This window comes from Siniperca chuatsi, linkage group LG17, assembly GCF_020085105.1.
Source record: "Siniperca chuatsi isolate FFG_IHB_CAS linkage group LG17, ASM2008510v1, whole genome shotgun sequence".
Classification (NCBI taxonomy): domain Eukaryota; kingdom Metazoa; phylum Chordata; class Actinopteri; order Centrarchiformes; family Sinipercidae; genus Siniperca; species Siniperca chuatsi.
Genome location: NC_058058.1, coordinates 9933770 through 9958701, shown reverse-complemented (window position 1 = coordinate 9958701; position 24932 = coordinate 9933770). Strand labels below are relative to the sequence as shown.

Sequence of the window (24932 nt, the reverse complement as noted above, 5' to 3'; positions counted from 1 at the left end):
ACACAAACAAGAATCTGGATACACGCATGAAAGAAACAAATGTGAATGTGGCAATATATCTTCCACCATCCCATACATCTATACTGTTCTACTTGTGCGTAGGAAGTGATAAAACTTCTAGTTAATTCTAGTGGTGTCACCTCAGTCTTGACTATAGGCAACAACTGATCCACGCAACCATCTGCTCCAAGACGGCAGTGCCAAAAAAGAAACTGCTAAAACTCTTCAAACAAGAAAAGTTCTCCCCTATGCTCCTACAGACACACAGAAGAGTTCTTACTGAGAATTATTTCTGTATGACTCACCTATCGGAGTCTAAATGTATCACAAAAGGAAGAAGACAAAGTCGGTACTCGCTAGCGGGTAATAAGCTTCTCTCGAGGCTAATGAATCTGGGTTGTTTATCAGCCTGGAAATGTTGTATTCATTAATATTGTATGGCTTCACACACACTCGTCCTCCGCACGCACTTCAATGGCACATCTGTCTCCCCCCATCACTACACAGAGCTATTTTGGAGTCACTGAGAGCTGTTGCGGTGGTGTTATATGTGGCATAGACATTCATGTAAAGTAGTTTTTTTATGAAGCACACAGCTTGTCCAATTATTTAACTATTTACTCGGGTCGGATGTTGAATTCCTCACGCAGATGGAGCTCAAATTTTTGTCTCCAATGCTTGTTATAAATAGATTCTTAGTGTTCAGCATGCTGATACCATATCATTTTCACAGTGCCCTTCAAATAATCAGGACGTGCGGTGTTCATTTCACACAGGCATTTCGTTTTTTTCAGCTAAAACCCTCAAGACAGATGTTTTCCCATTCATGATGGACACACTTTTACTGCACTTTATGAGGTCATAAAGGGCTGGATATAATGATTTATTGCCTTTCTATTCTACATTGTGACAAAGTTCTTCATCATCAAGATATCATGGTTAACAATTCTTGAGCGTAATTCTCAAAAGCACGTAAGAGCACTTTTTGCTCCTACGTTAACCAATCTACACAACCATAAGGCTAAGGGTGTGTTGAATGACAATTGAGAGAGAAGCAATTTATTGTAGCCATTTCTGGTGAAAATATTATTTTAAAACACTGAGAATATGGATGGACAGCAGAGATGTGGATTATGTTGCACAAGTTTCTACAGATGTTTTGATAACTTTTCCGTCATGAAAACTGATCACAAATTAAATTCACAGTACAGCCTGACCAATACTGGATTTTTTTAGACAAATAAGGATATTTGAGAGTTTTAAATAATCCATTAATGATAATATTTGTGACCAAGATACATACTAAGCAAGACACTTAAAGGGGACCTATTATGCTTTTCCTTATTTTCTGTCATGTTATAATGTCAGATGTTCATATTAAACATGGCCAAAGTTTCAAATAATGAGCTAAATGTATGTAAAAGTAATCCCTGTGAGCAAAAAGCTCATGCGTCAGACTGCCAAGTTTCCAATGTTTTTTTCTACTTTCGTGCTGAGCTGACCTGACTCGGATGTCGTGTTGATTGGCCATCTGCGCTCATCTGTATCAAAGATGCTCTATAACATTTCTAAACTGTCTGTCTGTGTTAACATTAATTTTTTTATACTGTTTGTATAATTATTTTGTCAGTAAAGAAAAAAAAGCTCATCTGCGCTCATGATCTGCTCCAGGCACAGCTCGCCCACAAAGTAAAAGGATGCGCCCATCCATCCGCTAGCTCAGTCTGTCATTGACCGCTTTTTGTTCAAAGATTTTGGAGGTAGTTCAGTATGTCTCGCAGAAAGTTATTTTTTGGTTGTAAAAGAAAGTTAGTTAGTTTTGTAATGGAGAGATGGCTTTACTTGTTGCTAAAGTAACAGCTAACCATAGTAGTTACCGTTAGCTCTGTCAGCCGTGCACCTAGGGCTAGTAGCTAGTTGACTCTGCCCGGACTGGGAGCTCAGAGCCCGGGCCTGAAAAGCTCCTCCTCCCGGCGGACCTAAGCTCCTGTGCTAGCGGTGTAAACAACTACACTGCCCGGTCCAGGCGGAGTCAGCTAAAATGAAAGGACCACTAGCTGCTAATGGCAGCTAATGTTACAGTTAGCAGCAGTTAAACTTTAAAGCTATCTGTCCATCAGGAAACTCCATAAATCACAGAGAGTTGAGGCAGAGCAGCCAAAGGACATCAGAGGAAAAAACAGAAAATATTGCACTGGGTGTATAAAGAAAACTGGTACACACACACACACACATATACATACATACATACACATACACACACGTATATATATACACACATTCATATATATATGGACAAAAACTAAGCTTGAGTTTTTAAATAATGTTGCTCTCAGTAATTTGGTTTATAAATGGGTTACACAGTTGGACATGAACATTGCAGCAGACCTCTGCTACAATCTAAGTCAGTAAGATTACAGTAATGGCAGCTCCCCCCCCACACACACACACACACACACACACACACACACACACACACACACACAGAGCTCTCTTGAACCAACAGGACCAGTGATGCTTCCAGAAATAGCCTAACCCTAGTGATCCAGCCCTGCCGCAGCGGTGTAAGTGCCCAGTGGTGCTGCTGCACCGAGAGTCGAGGCGTTTGATGAGATCACATCAGCCGTGACAAGCTGGCTGACGAGAGATGGTAATGTGGTCTGACTCCCACCGTCACACATTCAGAGGAAAGACACATGCATGCATGGATGGACAGATGGATGGGAGGGAGGTGACAGCATGACAATGGCCTGAACATTCAGCCCAGGACCTCACCAATATATTGGTACTTTAATGCAACCTTTCAGAGATATCAGGGTAAGATGCTACGTATTTATTTTGTAAAAATGTTACAACCTGAAATGTATCATAATAATATCTGAAAAACTTAGATGGCTCTTATCTCAAAAATATTTTAGAAATCAGACCTCAAGGTCACACTTAATAAAAAAAAATATCTAAGAATCATATGTTAAAATACACATTTATAGTCATTCATATAAATATATATCATTTAGATTTCAAACTATGCATACTATATGGCAGTTTGGTGCGGCATGTATTTTGTATATGTCATGCAGATACAAAACATACGCACATACTACTATATTCAAACATACAAAAACACAGTATGTTTTTACAAAACTATTTTTTGTAGGGTAATGCCACCTTCACTGTCCAGGTTCCAATGTGTAAATAGTGTTCACGTCAGCATCACATCATTGTAATAACGACATAATTCAGATGTATCCAACTTGGCGCTTCATAATATGAAAGTACCTGAAAAGCAAACAAACATGGACCAAAGTCTGTCATTCAAGGTAATTAAACCCAAATTCAGTAGTGCTATATTGTCAATCAGTGTTTTTAACCCTCACCATTTCACTTGTCAGATGATGTGACTGCTCACAAGTCATTAACACGGGAATCTTTCCCATCTCTACTATCCATCCCATATGACATAAACACAGCATTACTTTAAAAGTAAAGGCAATAGACTGTGTGAACAAAAAACAGCCCCTTAATTCATTTCAATGAGACCACTGCATAGGCACAGTGGGGGTGTTGAAGCAAAGAGCTCCGGGGGAAAAAATTGCTAAAAAGTTGAACCTGGATCAACTTCCCAAGGGGAAATTCATGTGGTCATTTACGTCTCAGTTAAAATGCAGAGGTACAATATAGATGCACTAACAAACACACACACAACAAGATATCCTGAGCAACGATATAAAATATGCATCATATACAATATATAATCTAAATATACACAAACAAAATACAGTCAAAGTATACAGAGAAAACTGTATCTTCTCTGGCTCTGGAGGGAGCCGACCAATAACCCTGATGATGTCATAAGGGTTATTTTGGCTTGTTTGGGCATGAAGACTACTTTTCTTTTTTTTGCAGAAAGCCTGTGTTACAAACTGGGGGCATAGAGTTTGAAAGACATGGACATTTACCTGACAAGGAGAGCCTTTGAGCCAGGTAAGCAGTGGACACTTTAATCCTATTACACAACAACAATCATGCACTGGCAGAACCCCAACTCTGTGCTGCTGCTGCTGCTGAGCTCACACTGTATCTTTGAGTCTCCTGCCTGGTGTGAGGATGGTTCAGTGAGTGCTGGCGAGACAGGGATCAACAGGGCAGAGCTGAGGAGGCAGATCATGTGGAGATTAACTGGGGTGCGAAGACCACTTTCCCTCCATGACTGTTTGAAAAAGAGCCAAAGTTGTATGCATCTGTACAACACAACATCCCAGATGCCGCTGTTTCTACCATAAATCCACTGATAATCAGCATGCAGCAGCTTTCAGGTCTCTACTGCGTACAGTGGTGCATAAATCGTTGCATTTACCGTTGACTCCAGCATCCCCCGGCCCTGTGCCAAACCTGTCAGACAAGTTTATGGGCCTGTAATGAATAAAGGAAGGAGAATAACGAACGACATGAGGAGGGAGGGAAGGCAGTTGGAGGCTGAAAAGGAATTGTGGACATAAAGAGAGACGAAGAGAGAAGCTAAATGACGGCAGATATGAATCAGGTCACAGGAAGCAGCAACCCAATTCTTCTGGACCAAAAGAGTGTGAAGCTGAACAGAAAATGAATCACACATCACAGAGGGCCTTGATTTCTCCATCCGTAGAGAAAACACAAGCACCAAAGAAGTGTTTGTTTTGCCTAATGATTACACCATCTGCTCAGTATTTACTCAAACTGTCCCAGGTTCACTTGAGGAGACAGACTCTGATCCTGAGAGGTGAGAAATGATTCTTCACTCACAATGATCGCTAGTTGCTCTCTTTCTGTCACAGAGTGAATCACTTAGAAGAGATATTCTTAGCGAGACGAGGCAGACACACAGCGTGGCGCATCTGAATGGGGAATTTAACAACTTGAAGCCAGCCAGATCTTCAATGAGCAAGAAGGCAAGAAAGAAAGCTCTTTGCATGTAATATAGATGCTCCTCCAACAGTGTCATCAGAATGACAAGCAGAGGAACCAGATGAACCAATGAGGTAAATGCCAAGTTTTTAATACAGTTTAGCTAATGGCTCCGCAGTCTACTCCCTACTGTTTCAGATTTAGGAGAGGAGATACAGCGATACAAGGTGCTCAGATCCTACTGTGAGGTTTCAATTACATGATGGTTATTAGGCAAGCAGTGTTTTTTTTTTCCTGTAGTGTTTTAGAACGCCCTAATTGGCAGACACCATACAAAGCTGCTTTGTCCCACTTTAAGACAGACAGTAAATGAGAGTCGTCTTTGTTATTCTGGAGATAGGATCAGATAGCTACCGGTGAAAGATTGTCTTCTAATCCCTGTAACCTTCAAATGAGCAACAAGGTCAAACAATGTGCTCAGAGTTTCTATGAACAATAAATAACAACTAAAGGTGAAAATGATATACATATGGGTGAGTAGTGCTCAAACAATTAATCACAGAAAATGTGTCATCTATCCACCAAAAATGGCAAACATTCTAGCTTTTCAAATGTGGGGATGTGCTGCTTTTGTCCATTTAAAATCATTGTAATTTGGATATCTATTAATATTCAGACTGTTAATCAGACAAAACAAGCAATTTAAAGGCAACCTGTGGAGTTTTTGACCTCTAGTAGTGCTATGGAGATGTTTGTTTATGAGCGGGTCCCTGTTTTGTTTGTGTCATGCATGCGCACGTGGGTGGCGCAATACACATTCTTGCCAATGATTTCACACTATTCCACTGACTGTCTCTACAGGTGGCGGAAATGTGCCAAGAAACACAGCAGTGTGCCAGCAAAGGCAGAGAAGAAGACGAAGACTGCAAGATAGTAAACATTGATGCAAACAAAACCGGATTCAAATATAATCAAATTCATTTTTCAATATTTTCCTTTCAGAGATGTAGCGTTATCCAGTTACAAGTTTGCATTTTGTCAATGTTGAATGAAAATTACCTTCTAACCATTAAACCTGCATTGACAAAAACAAGCTGTTAATACAACACTGACATATCACCTTTTAAGTTGAAATGTCAAACGTGTTAGCAAACAGTTGCCTATTTACACATCAAGCAGACATAGAGCATCATTAGCCTTCAATTGTCGTGTTTTTGTGTTATCCTGAATGTGAATGTGCAATATTCACTCTCTTAAGTTGTTTTAGTCTCTTCCCACTCCTGAGGGAAATATCTGGCTCTTTAGCTACTAAATCCTCCACTATGTTCACCAGCTAGTCGCTAACTTTGTCTGTCTGCTTTACAGATTTTCAGAGCTTTTTTGCTGAAAACAGCTGCCTGCTGATGAAAGCAGTAAGACTGAATCACAACAGTACGGTTGTGCGCCGTAAAACCAAAACAACGAGCTGAAAGATGCTGAAACACTACAGAGCTGAGGGGAACTGCAGAGTCAAGTGATAATTCTCAGTGGGTTCGGCACTACGAGCAACAACTTTCACATACACATTGTTATTTGATCCATCGTAAAAACAAACATAAAAATATTGATTATAGCAGCTCTAAATAGAAATGTAATTTTAACATTTAACATTTTTTCAACCTGTGGAATCAAATTTGCTTTTCAAACTTTTGGTCTGAATGAGTAACTAAAGGCACTGATATTATGTATAATAAAGGGAATACAATTCATATGCAATTTATGTTTCTGCAGTTGAACAACTTACACCTAAATAGCTCAAGGACAAAAACAAGTCAGAAAGTATTTTGTCAAACAACATTTTCCATGACATAACCTCTTCCCTGTCAGCTTCTATTTTTCTCCTCTGTACCAACACTTTATATGGGAATAAGTGTTTTACATTTAGAAAGCCTCTTGTCTCTCCTTGTCCATGTTTCTTCTTCCTTTCAAACTGCTAAGTCATCTTATCTCCATAATCCAGCGGCCAGATGCACAGCTGTCTGGCAACGATCCAAAAAGCACATTTAATTTCTAAACAAAAGGGTGAAAGCAAAAATGCTGGAGCTAATTGCTCTATAGTTTGCCAGCAAGGCATACAATCATGTCTTCATCATGTCTTTATCATTTTCACTTCGCAAAACCCAACTTCAGGCCTAATCTCTTGCAATTAATCACTATAAACCAACTGCAGACAGGCTATTAAGAAGAGACGGGGGGAAACTATCTTCTCTTGAAAGATAAGCAGAGAAGTGAATGACTGTGCTGGGTGTATGGAGATGTAGCAGATGAGTACGAAGTGGTAACCAGAACTGACAGGTCTGGTGACTAGCGGAGAGAATTAATGAGGATTTGAACTTCAAACGAAATCAAAAACTGATTGGAAATTTCAAGTGGAGGGGTTTGTAATTAACTCAGGATGTGCAGGTCTGTAAACTTCAACTCTTATGGAAATAGCAGTAAAAACTATTAACATGTACACATTCAGGGATTAGCAAGACAACACAGTCAGGAATATTACGTTCCACATGAGCGAGCTTGCTGTTACTTTTCCTAGTTCATCACCTTCACTGTTTATCTTCTTTGCACATACTGACACTTTTACATCTCATGTTGACTACTGCACACACTCACCACGCTGACCCTGATTCAACAACATATGCTTCGGCAGCTCTTCTCTCTGTCACCCACCATGTTAATCAGTATTGATATATACCATAAAAATGCAAACTAAGCTGAACTTACAGAAAAGACTGAGCACACCGCAATCAGTGTTGAGCCTGCCAGCAAGCCAGAAATATCTGCTGAACTCACTGCACCAGTGTCCCACCTGAGACCAGTGTAGAGGCTCTCAGGACAAAGGCCACGGAAAATACAGTGCAGCTTTTGGAGTTTGGTCCAAAGGACAAACTTTTCTTGGATGGGCTTTATGCAAGGTTAAAGTCTTTTCTGTTTAAACAGAAAACTTTGTTTGACTCTAATATCTGAGGGATTATTTTTTTTAAAGATAAATCCAGTTCATTACAACTTAGGTCTTATTTTGTACATCATTCCTTTTGGTAATAACAACACCAAGTTAATTGCTAAGATCTGGGAATGCAGCAACATCCAGCAGGCAAATCATTATACAGGTTTTAAACAAACCCGCAGGTTAGCCAAACTTATTTGGAAAAGTTGAACAGTAACAGTATCCAAACATGTTATCCAAACTTGGGAGACTCAAGGGACCACTTGTCACATGATGACAGACAAACTGAAAGCCGAAGGTGTTAGTAAGCTAGTTTTCTGTAGCCTTGCTAAGTTGTCTATTTGTACTGTAGGCAGTTATTCAGAGAAGAAGAAGAACCGCATTACGTATAATGTCCTTGAAAAATGTATAATCAGCTTATTAATCAACATGTTGCGTATTTTTATTCATTCACCTTATAAAGTTTTGACAAATAAATCACCTCACTGTGATTTGAATGTTATCAATGCAAAAATGTTCAAATGTAAGAATGAGAAAAACAAACTAAAGACGTGTAGCAAGCCAACCTCCTTCAAAATATATACCCTTCATGAATATTCATGACTTTAAAAACTTTTCGGTATTACTGTTCTATTATCACAGAATTCCCTCAAATCCTTGGGTCTGTGTGGGACACCAAAAAAAAATCTAGCTGGTAGAATATCAGATAATGAACAGGAAACAGATGAATGTTGTAGTTGTAGTAGAAAGACAAAAAAAAAAATTATTTTCAAATATCAATTCGTACTGAAATATAACCATTGTAACATTAAAAAATGCATAAAACATTGTCAAACCCGCAGCCAGTGTGGACTACAGTATATACATTGCAGCTCGCATAGCCAGCAGTTAACATGCTAGCAGATTAGCTCGCAAGTGGTAAGCTAGCCCGGCTACCCCCATCGTTCACATGACCCTCACCTGAATTTTGATCTACCATACCACAGATGGTATAGACAGGAGGTGGTTTAGATAATCTGACTAACCTGTTAGCTTGTTTACAACCTGTCTGATCATTTTAGTCCAGTTGGACTTTGTTGTAGCTACATCACCGTGTTCCCAGATCTCAGTAATGACTTCGGTGAGTTCGATGTTATCATAACTGATGACCATGCTGTCTTGGTAAATCTGTCTCCACTTGCTTACTCCCTTTCTGTGCAACCTCTTATAAAAAGGCAAAACCATAAAAACCACGGCCATGATGCGTCTGCTTTGAATATGAAGTCTCGGGGGCCAAGCGTTAAAATTTTGTTATGCCTTTTGACACCCACCTCTTTGACCTCCAGCAGCCTTCCTGGGTACTGACTCTTGGCCCGCCGAGCTGCAGCCGGAGATTTGTGGTGGGTGATGGTTACGATGTTGCTGGGTGAGGCCGTGTGGCTCAGGTGCCTCTGAGAACCCGGGGATGAAGATGGGGTTAGGTGGGGGAGGAGGGAGAAGCTACGGGTCCGACCAGAGGATGAGGAGCCCTGGGGGAAGCAGGGGATGACACAGAAAGGGAGAGAGACAGAGTTGTGTGGGAATTTAAATGTGAAAGGAGCATGATAATGTAAAGGAAGAGATACAACGAGCGTAAGGAATGCCAGGGATCTATTCACCAAATCAAATGAACTTTTGCCACAAAAGGATTCAAGATTAGATTTGTACAGAAAATAGAACGTTTTATGTTTATGGGGTTCTTTTAGAACAGCACTGTGCCTATGCAATCTGCGATAATCCAATTTTTAGCCAACGCAAATTGGTAGCGCTCTTTTTTTATTTAGACATCTCTTGCACTTTAACCGTCTCCGTTTCTTTAGTACTAAGCTAAATAAGACACACGACTGAATCAAATTATGCGCACGTGTGCCAGTTATTTCAGTTAAATGTTAAAGCAAACAGTTAGCCTTAACTTCTAAGTCTAACTGAAGAACTTAGTTAAACTTCTAACTAATCTTAACTTTCAAGCTCAAGTAATGTTAAAGAAATTTAAATAAAATATGCTGCTTGGGTCACCAAGCAGCATATGGTCCATATAGTAATGTAGAAAGAGCTCCATGAGTAGTCTATCCCTTCTCTCAGTCTCAGATTTTTTCACAGTAGCTTGGCTAACATTAATGGCAGCTAACATTAGCCATACCTGTAAGCCAGTAAAGCTGGATGCTATTTGGTTTTTCCCCATTTTACAAACTTTACATGAGTAACTTACTCAAAGTTACATACAACGTGTAGCCTATAAATGTTGTGTAAACAAAGAACTGGCTATTAGCTATTATCTATTAGTCAGAGGTTGACAAAACTGCAACTTTTCAGTTTTAGCCTAGATGCATTTTCTTTGTATCTGTGTGTCTGAGTCTTTGCTTCTCAGATTACAAGGAGAAAAATTCTCTATTACAAGAGAAGACAAAGTTCCTGTACTGTGTAAATTCGCCTATTTAATTTCATTTCACTCCAAATGCCAATATCTCAAACATTTCACAGTAACACAGTAAAATTACAAATATGCTCTTTCTTTTCTTTCTGTCTACAGGGGCCCATCAACCCTACACCAACATTCATTTTTCACAGCAGGACAGTCATTCAAAAACCTGTGGGAAAAAAGCAGCAAATCCTCACGCTGGAGAAGCTGCAATATGTGAATGTTTGGCATTTTTGTTTGAAAAATGACTGTTGAGCATGTTTAATTTAATGTTTATGTATTCGGATTTAATTAATTTATTCATTCAATTCACGTGCCTGTATCTGTGTGTGTGAGTTTGTCATACTCTGTTGCTCTTTGCGTTCAAAGTGTTTTGGATTACTAAATGCATTATTATTAATAATAAAAGTCTGACTGTGTTTTATAAAAAGGTAGCCATCTCTTTAGTTGTTTTGTTGATCTCTGTGCCAAAGCTACAATCATATCACATTCTTAATTTTGATGCCTCCTTCGCTTCCCCTCTGTGACTCTTGTCTCTTCAGTTCGCTGACCTCTGTGCTCACACAGGCAGCGATGTCAGAACAGTATCTCTCTCTTCTGTCTTTACTCTCCATTATTGTAGTTTACAGCAGCGCACGGAGAGAAGGCACCAGAGATTTATCCCTCAGAAGAGCACAGAGGTCTGGTCACTGCAGCAGTGAAAATAAAACAGATCAAATAAACAACTTCAACCCCAGAACACTGCTCACTGAGAAGGAAACACCCAGCCTTCGCTCTGCGGTAATCCAGGAAATCAAACCTACGACAAACATGCTGTTGTAACATATAAAGTCACATACACGAGGGAATAACTGCTTGTTATTCTGCTCCTGTGAGTAGTTTTTAGAGAATAAAACTACATGCAAAAACACCACATTTTGAGAAAAAGAAATCATATTAAAATGACTGTAAGAACATTTTCCTTGTGATTAGATGCATCCAAACACTAAATAGAAGGAGTTACAGTATAGTAGGTAGGTTCTTGTGTAATCATTTTAACAGGAAATAATCAGCTTACAGGAAAGCGAACACTGTCGTATTGTGCAAGGCTAAGCCACGAGCCGTGAGTAAGCAGAAAAGGAACAGCATTTCAGGAGTGCAAACAGATTGACACACTGAGGTTTTCTGCTCCAAAAACTGGCACAGAGCCCCCAGCATTTCAATAAAGTAGAACGGAAAGAAGATGTCAGACCAATAAAACTCAAAGGGGAAAAGGAAAGGAGGGGCAGTGATGGAAGGAAGATGCAGGAAAGTATAGAGCAAAGGTGTGAGGAACATACTAAAGATTCCTAAATTGGACCTTAAATGGTCAAACTAAAGATCTATCAGAAATAGGGTAAATACACATCACCTAAGGCAGTGTTTCCCAATATTTTTGGCTTGTGACCCCTTGAAAAAAAAAAAAAAAAATCGATGTTTAGGTTCTGGTTTAGTGTGGACATGAGCAGTTTTCGTTCTCACATCGTTTTATTTAAAGGATTTTTAGAGACCTGAAGATATCAAGGTATCCAGTATTTGGCCAAAAAAGAAGCAAAAATAAACTTGGTTTAAAGGAACCAAATTTATTTACACTGGAAAAAAGTAAAGAGAAGAAAATAGTCACACTGCAGAGACAGATTGTTTCACTTGTTTTTAAGAACATAAGACTTTAAGGACTCAAGAGACAGCCAAAACTGATGAAAAACAGATTTCCTTCAGCTTTATGTTGGAGTCACCATCACCCACCATGCTAACACACAGCAGAGTTCAATTAAATATGTCAAAAAGTACATGAAATATATTGTAACAATAATTATGTCACAATTTTAGCACTTTAATAGAGTAACACTGCAATACAGACACCAAAGGAGATCACCACTATGGCTGTGATGTCTACCCTTACAATCCAAATTTGAAAATATAGTCATGATATAAATTTAAGGCCATACAACCGCAGCCTTGGTAAATTTAGAACCATGATTGGGACTCCAGGTGTAATCTTACATAAAAGGCAGGATGTGCCTGACAGACCCAGCTCAGGGGTATAATAAAGTCCTGGTGCTAGCTGCTTCACAGGTGCTCTGCTGTCACTCGACCGTGGGCGGACTTGGCCCAGTGTGAGGCAGCGTGGGTAGATGGTGGGTACAACGGTCAGCTGCTGACCTGTCATTTTCTACACTACAGGGAGCCATGCTAATTACACACAATTACCTATTCAGTAATAACCTTGGTTAGAGGGTATGGAAATAGTATGGAACACATATACACAAATACTGTTAGTATGAAATTATCAATTGAGAATAGTAAATATTAATAAGATTTAGTCTGTTTCAGGCCTAAAAGTTCATTATTGGGAAAAGCCTCTAGACATTAAACAGCACTTAGACCTTGGTATGCAAAGTTTTTCATTGAAGTCAATGCAAATAAAATTATTTTAAGGGATTTTATTTCCTGGTTTTCAAACACACCAGCAGGCAGGAGCCTTTATTCAAGCAGAACGTAAACAACATCACCAGTCCAACTCAAAGTCCACAGCTTGACTCTTTGTGCCCTTCCTGTCAGGAGTTTGTGAGTGTGTGTGTGTGTAGTTGCAGCTTCACAGCGGACACATACACATGGTTACTGGCCTATTTATCAGGCTGCTAATCAGCTTGATAACCTGCATGACTGAGCATGTATCTCCACCTGCAGCAAGCTCTAAAACCACACCTCTTTGATATACCAGCATGTGAAATCATTGTAGAAGTCACTACTCCTTAATATTAGTTAAGACAGAAGTGTTAATTCAACTAAATGCTCAATTTTGAGGCCATAGTTTATGGTGTTGTAGCTACCATTGTGGACACTGAGGTCATGTCCTCATGTCATATTTCTGGGAATTTGTGTGTTACCTTCAAAAATAAAAAATAAAAAAGTCTAAATTGAGTCTAAATAACAGCAGTATAGCTGTTAATTGTTTGGGTGGAGGTTGTGTATATAACGGGTGGAGGTCCAGATGTGTGTAAAGTTTGTCTGAAGTGCCTAACTAGCTATTAAAATATGTTAGGTGGGTGTAGTTCTGCTAGGGGAATTTGGACTCATGACTTATCTAGTATTTCTAAAATCCTGGCTACGGCTCTGTGTTGTTGTACTGGATAGAATTATGTTGTACATTTTTGTCACATCCTTCTATGCACAGTTTTCTCAGCACTCTAACAGAAAAAGCTCTATCTATACTGTCTAAAATAAAATAAATAAAACACCTGATGATGCTTTCACAACCTGTGCAGAAGCAAGAATGACTTGTTTCCTCTTTATGGGATATAACTGAAACCAGGAACACTAAAGTTAGACTTTGAAAGCAGCGACCAGAACAGCAACCACTGCTGCTGACTTGCTGAACTTGCTGACACCCCCAGCTGAGACCTCTGATAACTCCTACGGGACCTAATGAGAATCTATAGAAAGCTCCAGCCAGAGAGATAAGAGTGTCTACTCATTCATTAAAGAGTTATTGCAAGGAGCTTTCTTACACTGTCAATGTGGTTATGTCATTATGCAGTGAATTACAATGTTCACTGTCAACGTGGCTGCACAGAGACAGAAAAATACATTCCTGTGTTTTTCTTGTATACAGTGGAAAACATTCTGACTCTACCTTTGAAGAGATTATGTACTTCTCAGTTCCACCAAAATTATCGACAAAGCAGGTGCTGGAAATGAAAACCTCACCAGTTAGTTATAAAAGGAAAGATATACAAGGTACATGTGATGAAACACAATAGCCCTAGATTTGTTAACTGAGTTTCAATGTTCATTCTTGACCTTGGAAACTGCAGTTGACAAAACAATCTCACCTCAAGGTCCATAATGTAGCTGTTCTGGAGTTTTCAATCACATCACATGGTTTTCATCAGCTAATGGAGTTGGACCATTGCTTCCCAACGACAGACCGGTACCAAGCCCCAGAACATTTGCTACTGGGCCTATGATAATGGGAAATGATAAGATTCTGAATAGCAATTATATAACTTTACAGGCTATTTTTGCAGTAGTCACCTTGAACATGTTGCAGTGCTGCATTTTCCCCTCATGATTCCCTGTAAAGTAGGTCATCAATACACAGGTGACCAGTCTGTCATCACCATCACCATCTTTCAGCAGGACATGAAATTTGTGTGAGAACACGACCTCAAGCTGGATTTATACTTAACGCGAGGGCATAACAGAGTCCTGCTGTCGATACCTACGGTGCAGGGTTTGATTTATAGTTCAGTGTCAGAGTTCACTGATAGCAACACTATTTATTTCAACCTGGCATAGTTCTGTGTGGTCATTGTGGCTCTATGTGTCGTGCTAACTTTACACTCACCACCTCCGTTGTAGAGATTCGGGGAAACGGGACTCACGCAAAACAACATATCAGGGCAAGCTGCGTGAGCCTCCTACAGCTTTCCAAATAAACATGAATCTTGTTTCATTACTGATGTAACTATTCTGTGCACTTGTCATATTCACGTTGTTTCAGTCACTGTGATAGAGAGCGAGGGGTCACTAGCAGAGGGTTTGCAGTGGAAATGGCTTTGCTAGGTGTGTGTTACTGAAAAGGAGAAGATAACAGAGCCTTTTATCAACTTGCTTCATGTTGTATTCACTCCGAACAATCGTTACTGGCAACAGAAACTTGTTGGAGAAAACACATGCTGACCAATCACAGGTCTTGTGGTCCCCAAGTGGTATCTCCATTGCAGCCCTAGCCCTGACGTGTAGTTACATTTTTCAGGAGATGCACGTCAGCTACAGCATAGCCTATAGCATAGCATCAGAGCATACACACATAGCTGCCGCAGGTACGGCACAACCACTTAACACAGAAGTATTAGAAAACAACTCGAAATATCGCAAAAAACTTGTTATGCTTGGCTGAAGTGCAATTGAAACTTAGACTTAGCGAATAAATCATGACTTCTTTTGGAAATTCGGTTAAAATTCACGTTGGAAACCTGGCTGTTTCCTTGCTCATTTGTGTGTTGGGAGGATAAACAGAGAGAGATCACACCTGAACCAAAACATGCATGATTTTTAAATCTATCTGCTAACTCCATGTGCTGATGAAAATCATGTGATATGATCAAAAGCTCCAGAACATGGGGCATTGAGTTGAGATTGTGAAGCTTCAAATGTTCTGCTGTGTCAGAAAGGTGATTCATCTCCACGGCAACTTGAGGTTACAGTTTGTGATACAATTTTAGAATTGCACAATATTTTTAGGTGTTTCTGCTATTTTGTCCACCATCCATGTCTATCCACATATAAAGTATCTACACTGAGGAGAAAACTAGCATACCAGCATGCTCCACCTCATATTTATTCTTCTACCTCATCAACTTCAAAATAAAAGCCTCCCTAAGCCAAGCTTTACAAATGTATTTACTGCATCTGTATCGATCAACAGATAAAATGTGTCAGCACTCTTTTATTCAGTTTCTTCTAAAGATGTATGAGGAAAATGAACCCCTGCCCTTTTTACTTGTAATAAATAAATCCTGCTACCTTTTCTGCCATAGCAGTCCATTTATCAGAGATGTAGCTGAGCCTCCAACGCTGCCTCATCGCCGGAGTGGCTGCGATAATGATCTGAGAGGCAGACAGTGCAGCTCAGGGAAGGATTAGACCACAACAGTGGGTACAGTAATAACAGCTGCTGCCGTGGAAATGCCCCGCAGTCACCGAACAGGAACAAAACACCGGCTCAGCTCCGCAGGGCAGAAGGAAAAAAGAGAGATAGACCGCCTTCCTCCTTCCACTTTTCCTTGCTTATCCAATTTTCTCTCATCTTTTGATTGCTTTTCTCATCACGGCTGAGCAGAGTAATTGGACCTTCCACTCACTCCAGCTGTGCAGCAGTTTGAAGTGGTGAAGAGCTACATGTTGAATAAGTGAGCCAGCGATGAGGTAGCATAATGAGGCTGCAGTATTTAATTGTTTAAAAAAGACACATGAAAGAGTGTTTTTGCAGAGAGTAGTCAGCATGGGAAATAAAGTGGGTGTACCTTGTCCTTTCTAATGTTTGAAGGTGAAACTATGTTTGTGAAACAGGAAGTAAAGTGCATCTCAGGTGCACAGGGATGTGGACTCACCAGCACCTCCTGGCCTACTCCTGCTCTTTCCACACTCAAGTGTTCATCGGAGCCCTTCAGCTTCCTCACCTGAAACCAAACACGCATGTAGACAAATTAATGGTAAAACCTGAAAAGTTAGAGAAGAAACATGACGAAAGCATATGCTTCTATAAAAGGAATGAGGGAAGGCACTGAATGGTTTGATGAGTATAAAAATAATGTGAATAATATGGCCTTCACAGTCATCAGACTCAACCTAATTGAATACCTATGGGAAATTTTGGACTGACAGGTCTGACAGCACTAATATACAGTACAGGATTCAACACATGTGAAGTACATTATAACAGAACTTAATGCAAATAAAACCTGAGAACCTCATAAGGTTTCCCCATTTTCACAGTTTGACAGTGTTTGTTAGTTTATTATCAATATTTCTCACAGATTTATGTAAAATAACTAAGGTATTCACACTTATTTGTCTTCTTTTGACAGTGACTGTTAAAACGTAGCAGATTTTTATATCATACAGGCTAAAAACAATCCCATGCCTGCAATTCAGCTCCTTCAGTCCAGGACTATACAATGGGAGTTTCATCTGACTAGTCAACAAATATAACCACTATTTGACACAGTGGGCACTATGCTTTTAGCCAGAATCACCAGTTTTAAAGAAATTAATATGCAAAACATCTTGGCTTATAACATTTACATTTTTCTCATCTTTGCAGAATGCCATCTCGATTATATGATGTATATAAATGGGGTGGACAAAACAGTAGAAACACCTTTCAATTTAATGCAATGCAATACAACAAACCCTAAGTACAACCATAAAATTTACCCCAGCGTTGACTCAACACCTCTCTGACAGTGTCAATACAAACAAAACTTGATAAGCTTCATAAAGCTCGGATTTATAGCAGGTCAGTTGTGTTGAATAGCTTTAGATTGTACAGATATTCGTAATAAACTGGTAACTAATGCATTTTTCGTAACATTTTTGTGCGTCACAATAATTAACAGATACATGAATGCAACATTTCACAACACTGGAAAAGTCAACTGGCATTTTTGCATAAGCTGTTTACTAGTAAACATCAGTGTTATAAAATCTAAACTTTACACTGCTTCAAGATACACCAGTCACCAAATGAACTTCAGAAGTTAGAAACTCAGCTCAAAACATATTGCAAGCATCCAGACATCAGCTTGTTCATTCATAGCTGCAGGAAAGACCAACAACAAATATGCCTTCACGGCATCCATGTACAAAATCAACTTTAATACCAAAAGTTTGCCAACAAGATAATACAGTCTGGATTATTTCTCTCCTTCATGCACTGTTCTTTTCCACACTGTCACAACCTGCAGTGTCGCTCCAGAAGGAGCTCTATAACAAGCCTCATTCTCCACTGGATCAGGCGAACGGGGATATATCCCACCGAGATACAGACAACATACACAAATGCATTGACTAATCCCTTGAAGCCCACGTTAAACCCCCAAAAACTGCACATGCCCAAATATTAATCCATGAAACCCATATTAAAAAAGAAAAAAAGTGGCTGTGGATCAAGGTAGTTACTGCTACATCCAACACAGTAATCTTTCAGACACAGAGATATGAAGAGGACAGTGAAAGCAGGGACACTTAGCGACACTCTCATCCTCAAATAAAGCAACAGGAGCCACATTTCCCTAAATCGCTTCTGTAAATGGAAGCGCTAAAAATATTCTCGAATTAGACAAGCAAGAGAAGTTACATATGACACGTGGAAGCCAAGCTCTGCAAAGGGTGCCAGTCCTGTTTTTTCTATTTTAAAAGGCATCTGTCCTCACTTTTATTGCACATTTTTTGTATCTTTTCTCACTTGACTATTTTTTCTTAAATGTTTTTGCTTTTCTCATATATTTTTTATTCAACCTCTTTCTATATTTCCTTACTTTTTATTTATTTTCATGCTTAATTTATTTACTTTCCTTTTTGAGTAGGGCGCTTAGTTAGAAAGTCACAGAGACAGATTTAATTAATTTGGAAGTATTGCTTGTTGTCTGCAGAGACATGGCATTTATTTGGATGACATTTATTAAAGTCTGCAACTGAATGAATTTGCTCACTCTGTTTGTTCATTCACAGGGAGAGTGTGAAAGGGAGTCAGAAAATGAAAGAAACCCCCGAATAACACATGGAAGAAAATGACGATACATATAGTCACAAAGTACGCATTCCTTAGTAGTATTAATGCAGTTTGGAATGAGAATAGAAATATCGAACGCTAACCTAGCTAAGTGATGTTATTTAACCGAATGTTATTAGCATAAAGTTTTGTCATTAAAGGTCTTTTGTGTAGCTTTTGTGAAATGTTTTAAAAGATTATTTTAAATTACAGCATTATGATCAAGTGTCAGGTCAGATATGTCGACCATATTTCATATTAGCTCTGCTACTCTTAACTCTAAACGTATTAGCAAGCTAACGTATGTTTTGTCAGTTACATCAGTTAGCTACACAACAGTTACACCTGGCAGTTACTGGGTGTAAATATTTAGTAAAAACGAATGTCTTGTTTGTGTGGAGCATAAATCTCCAGTTAGTAAACACTTATGTTAGAAGTTGCATCAGCAGGAGGCTGCTGCAAGACTTCATAGAGAAAACAAGTTAGCAGGCCAAGATGATGAGAATGACAGGAGAAAGAAAGCGAGGAAAGAGCGCTGGAATCATCTGGAAAAAAATTCTTGCTGCAACTTTACAACTCTAGAGGGAATGTTAAATGAGACTCATGGGAGATTATGCTATTTAAAATGAAAAATGGCAAAGAAAAAAAAATCTGTCACCTTAAGACTCAGTAAAAGGGCGAAGACTTTTCAGGACTGTACAGAGGGTTTTCACCTGGTGGAGGACCTGCTCCTGCACGCAGACTGGCAAACTGTTGAACTCATGAACCTGACCTAAGTTTAATGAATGGGTAACTGGTATTTGTCAACTGGCATTTTTTAAACAGACACACAGGAGAGCAAGAATCTCAGGGGAAATGTCAAGGCTTTCCGCTCACTTCTCTTCCTGAGGAACATACGCCAAGAGCTTGGCCAGGGTCATGTTTACAACTCTGTTACTCTGTATGTGTGTGTGTTTTACCTTGGCACTGCTGTCAGAGTGACGTCTGGCACACGCTTGGAGCTGACTGATCCAAAACTGCTGCTCCTTGGCGTCGGAGGCTGCAAGGACACAGAACAAAAATACATCAATAAAATGACAAGCCTTAACTTCCTTTACACACAAGACACTGAGAATCACCAATAAATCCTTACACGAGTTCACAGTCAGGTCAATATGCAGTTATAAGAAAACCATCTGCCTTAAAGTGTCTCCACATCCACTGATGGTTAACATTCAATTTTCATTGTTGTACATTTCAATGATGAACTTTGAAATTATTAGAACACTAAAACATCAGCTGGAAGAAAAAGATGCCAGTAATCACAAGACAATTTTAAAATTTGAGTCTTCTTATAAGAAGATTATTTAATAAACTGTCACTGTTTTAGCATCAAATTACTATAAATGCCTTTTCAGGGCTATTCCCACAATACAAGGAATAAAAGTTAAAAGAGCAAATGCTGAATTACTGTAATTTTTGAGGACACTGAGGTCATGCCCTCGATATGATTTCAAATAATTTGGGATTTTTAGCACGGATTTAGACTCAAAATGGTCAAGATTTGACTATTTTTAGCCAACAAAATAAATAAATGAATAATAAATTCACTGTTCCCCCACCATAAGGCTTTGAAAGATAATTTTGACCCTAATGTTGGGTGAAAATCAATCCACAGAAAGAAGTGGCAAAAAAACGTTTTAAAATAATTTTTAAATCAATAGTTGGTGTTAAATCATTTATTTCTTTAGTAATTATCCATGTAATAAGCAGGATAATGATAAATTAACCCCTTCATCTCCCCTGTTAATTTCGCAAAAATGACCAGCTCGTTGTACATTATATGGCTACTTATTAAAGAAATCAATAATTTTACACAAAATATTGATTTAAAAAAGATTTTAATGATTTAAAAATGATTGTATTGCTTCCGCTAAAAAAATTGTCTGTTACATTCTATGGCTGGAACTGCATCCATAGCAAAGTAAACTCTGTAGCCTTCCTAAGATTATTAGCCTACTTAGCATTAAATTTCACGTTAAACTGAACATTTCAAATGATGGTGAAGTGAGAAAAGGTGAATGGGACTTCTTTGGGAATAATGATGTTGACTTTTATTTCCTCATTGATCTCTAGGTTTCCTTCTTGCCGGGGCTTTACAGTTTACACACTTGGAAACACAACCTGTTACAACTGGTAATAATATTGCTATTATCACAACCACTTATCGTTTAAGTTAGTGTGTAGCAATAGGCAACTAGGAGAGGCACTCAGAGAGAGGAGTTGGACAGCTGTGCTCCTCAAGCTGTGATTGGTGTATCTCCTTTAAAGCCTGGCTGCCTGGCTGATTTGGGGTAACAAGAAAATTGTGCCCCATGGGCTAACGAGAGTACCACACTGCTTGTCTGTTCAGCAGCTGTTGGTCTTTTTTTAGTGGGTGAAGGAAAGCTTTAGTGTCAGGAGGACAAAGGGATAAATACTTTTAAAACAGGCAACGGAGCAGTTTGGATTGTCAGGCTCAGCGAAGATGCACCCCCTGTAATTCTTTACGTAGATCTTTTGCATCTTTGTGGTTCTTGGTCTTGTGGGTGAGAGAAATGTACTGATTGCCATTCTCATCCTGTTTCAAAATAAAAGAGTCTCTTGTTAAGTCTTGATTGCCCTCTCTGCCTCGTATTGTTAGATGCAGCTGTACATCGAACCACACTATTAGGACTAGTTCACTCGCTGTGTTTGGAGACAGGACCTCTGAACACCTGAGGTGGGTGGGTGGGTGGGGGGAGTGGGGGCGCTGGCTTTCCCGTTTTTGCGAAGGTTTTTTAAAAAAATTTTTTTGGGGCCTTTTGCCTATATTTGACAGGAACTGCAGCAGGCCGGACACGAACCCAGGCCACTGTGGCAAAGACTGTACGTGGGGTGCACGCTCCGGCGTTCAACATGGCGGACTCCATAGAAGAGGACCCGCTTCCTTCCTAAATGTTACACACTGGATCTTTAATTATCCCATTGCTGGATTTAAAGGCAGCACAATTTATTATGTCACACTTTGAGAAGTGTCGACATATCCCAGCGCTATGTAACTGGCAATCGAGTAAGCTGATTGAGGTTTTCTGCCCCGTAACTGTCAAAGTCTGTTGACATGTTCTTTTCTATTAACCTTTTCAATTAGCTATAGCCCATACTGTGTTCCATTTAGTGTTTACTTCAAGTCTGTCTTCTTCAATTTTGTCGATTTCCTCTGTCGTCCAGCTCTTTGTGTCTTCTAACCTCTCTTGCTTTTTCTGCGCTTTTTCTCTTTTTCTTTTCTTTACTGGGGACAATTCAGCCATTAACCATGAATCCAAAGTTTTGTGCCCACCAAATATATTAAAATTAATATTACAAAAATCTTCCATGGTGTTTTCTGATGGAGTAACTGAAAGCTATCGTTTTTGTCACAAATGAGCTAACATTGTTAAATTTCCCGGACTTCTTTCTGTAGATTGATCAGAATCAAATATTCAATAAAGCCATGTAATAAAACAGTTTAATACATACAAAACGAAAAATCCAAACAATTGAAACTAATTTAGATTTGAGAAAAAAATAGTTTAAAAATTTTCCCAGAGCCCAAGAAGATGTCAATCTTCAGATGTCTAGTTTGTCTGACCAACAGTCAAAAACCCAAATATTTTCAATATACTCACAAGCTCAGTATTTCTAAGCTCCTAGTTAGGGCCCTGGTCTGGACAAAATAACAAGTACTGGTAGCTGTAAATACACAATTCATATCTCTTCCTGTAAATATTTTTAGCTCCAACATCATAAGATCAGGTTCAACCGGTGTGAACCAACACAGCAAAATGTGTTTCAAGTGTGGTTTTATTTCTTTTTTACGGGGCAGCCTCTCTAGCCAACAGCCTGTGTAGTTTCATGACATAGTTTCAAGTAAGTTTAACCCAAGCTTAAGGCTTAATTTGTTCCAAAGGGCAGAAGAAACTGAGAACAGATAGATGTACATTAAAAACATTAAAGGAATAGTTCAAGATTTGGTAAGCACAATGGCTATCTGAAAAATCAAAGTGTAATCACAACAAGCTATCTCTTTCGCCCTGTTTCCAGTCTTTGTGCTAAGCTAAGCTAACCGGCTACTGGCTGTAGCTTCATATTTACATACACGAGAGAGTGGTATCTTCTCATCTAACTCTCTGCAATAAAGCCAATAAGCAAATTTCCCAAAACATCGAACCATTCCTTTAAATGCAGATTGTAGAGTCCATAAAATGACCAGGGAACCAGTATAACCATTACAGAGCAGGTTTTAAGGTGGAATGAATGAGTTTTTTTATTTAGGTAGTGACTGCTTTAAGCTGGGACGTAAAGAAAACTGCAAAAATTTGGACAAACGGCCACGAAGGCAGCATATGACTGAGGCATCAGTGAGGACGACCTGCTGGATGCCAGTGATCTCATTTGTAGCCAAATCATTATTCAACTTGCCGGCTTGCCGGCCATTTGATCCCATTACCTTCTGAATGATGTCCTAAGGCCTGGTGTCACATCTGAACCTTTTCTCCTCTATGCGAAACTGAACATTCAGTTTTCGAGAAACATCAGCAATTTGGCCAATTTGCGAGCAGCACAGGAAGCAGCTTGATACTCTCTGCATGCTTGTGGTTTTCCCCTTGGCAGAGACACAATACACCCTGTTATCTAAACACAAATAGCCAGTTGAAGCCCAGACTTGCTGACTAACACAGCGAGCTGCAGCCCTTCCAGTTGAAGGAGTCGCTGACTGCCTGCTTGTGCTGACCCGCTCCAGGTCAGACTGGAAAATAATATCTTTCTGATCCCATTTCACTGACCAGCTATTAGAGAACAATGTCTTTGATGGGTCTGATAATGCTGAGTTTAGGCTGTAGGTCAGAAAAGAAAAGAGGAACAAAAGATTTAAAGATGGCAGATGATTGCACCCGATTTCAGATTGTTATGAAAACTACTGCACCTGGTGCTTATGTGCTTCTTTCTACTTTAATATTTTCTACTTTAATAAACAAAGTAACTCAAAAAAGCTTCACTCAAACCTGCATTGTCAAGTAAAATTGTCTTCAAACTCAATCAAACTCACCTAAAACATACCAAAACAAAGATCTTTCTCAGTAATAAATGGGAAGGTACGTGACAGGTAACACCAAATCACTACTAGCTTCTGCTAAGCTCATAGTTGTGCTGACATTTTGAATTTTGTCAGCTGTCAATCTTTTCAGTGATACATAAAGCTCAATTAATGTTGTAATATTGTACAAATTAAATGATAAAATACGTTGTTTGTCTCTAGAACAAAACATAGTAGCATTTTCTGATCTGACAACCCTATCGGCAGGACGACATTGTTTGTCTGTACCTTCCAAAATATTTATAAATCACTGTTGAAAAATAAATCTGTTTTATGATGTGACAACACTATGGTTAAGGTTTGGTTAACGAACATCGATCTCCCGCGTTAAAGTCCAATGTTTTGTCGACCCAACCATCCACCACGGCCACGTCCCTATGCAGAGTTTGTCGCTCTATAATAACGTCACCTGACTTCCTCCTTTGCTCCTATCATAACTACTACAGCCACTACAAGGCTTTGTCACTTGAACATAAACATATGTCGTTTTGGGGCACTGGCTGAAATGACTGATGTTTTTTTGGGAGGACAATCTCAAAATTTTACAGTAATGGTCAGACCAACTTAAGAATGGTATTCATCAAATTCAGTCGTATGTGTTAATTAAGAAAAAAAAGACAATTGAATTGAATGTTTAGTCAGGGTTCCCTTTTTATGCTTTTGTAGAAGATTTTCCAATTTGAAAACTCTGCCCCTTTATTCTTGTTGGACTTTCTGTTTTGTAATTTTGCTGTTAAAGGATAAGTTCACATTTTTTCAAGTCTATATGAAAACTCTGCACACATACCCACTGAAACGGCTTCTGGTCGCTGTAAACATTCCTCCTGTCCATACTGGCAGTGAATAGATCCCAAAGCTAATATGAAGCTTCAGCAGTCAGAGTTAGAAGAAGCAAGTGGGTATTTTATAAAGTTCCTCTTTGTTTTATTATTCCTCCATTGCAGCTCAGTGAGGAAACCATGTCTGTGAAAACACAAAGAGGGAACTTCACAATAAAAAGACTTGGAAATAATTGATTTGACTCAGTCTGCGGAAGCTTGAACAGGAGGAACAATTACAGTGACCAAAAATTGTTTTAATATACATATAGGCACATGTGTTTTGTTTTAAGATAGACTAGAAATAAATGTGAACCTATCCTTTAATACACCCGTTATACCCTTGTACACCCGTTCAAGGGTATAACTTCCACAGC

At 39.1% G+C, this 24932-nt stretch overlaps 1 protein-coding gene and 1 long non-coding RNA gene across 7 annotated transcripts in view; one reads left to right on the top strand and one right to left on the bottom strand.

Moving 5' to 3' along the window:
• LOC122864802 (oxysterol-binding protein-related protein 10) overlaps window positions 1-24932 on the bottom strand; it is a 97672-nt gene that overhangs the window by 41593 nt on the left and 31147 nt on the right. For 4 of the 6 annotated variants that reach the window (XM_044172485.1, XM_044172480.1, XM_044172483.1 and 1 more), the window contains exons 3-5: window positions 19563-19642; window positions 16442-16510; window positions 9178-9375 (exon numbers count right to left, since the gene is read on the bottom strand). In XM_044172485.1, the coding sequence (XP_044028420.1) occupies window positions 9178-9375; window positions 16442-16510; window positions 19563-19642 (347 nt within the window). The remainder of the gene's footprint in view (window positions 1-9177; window positions 9376-16441; window positions 16511-19562; window positions 19643-24932) is intronic. The other 2 variants (XM_044172482.1, XM_044172481.1) reach the window with 2 other exon arrangements.
• LOC122864807 lies at window positions 4724-10847 on the top strand. Its single transcript, XR_006375304.1, has 3 exons — window positions 4724-5018; window positions 5746-6410; window positions 10416-10847. It is a non-coding gene; the product is annotated as an uncharacterized LOC122864807 (long non-coding RNA).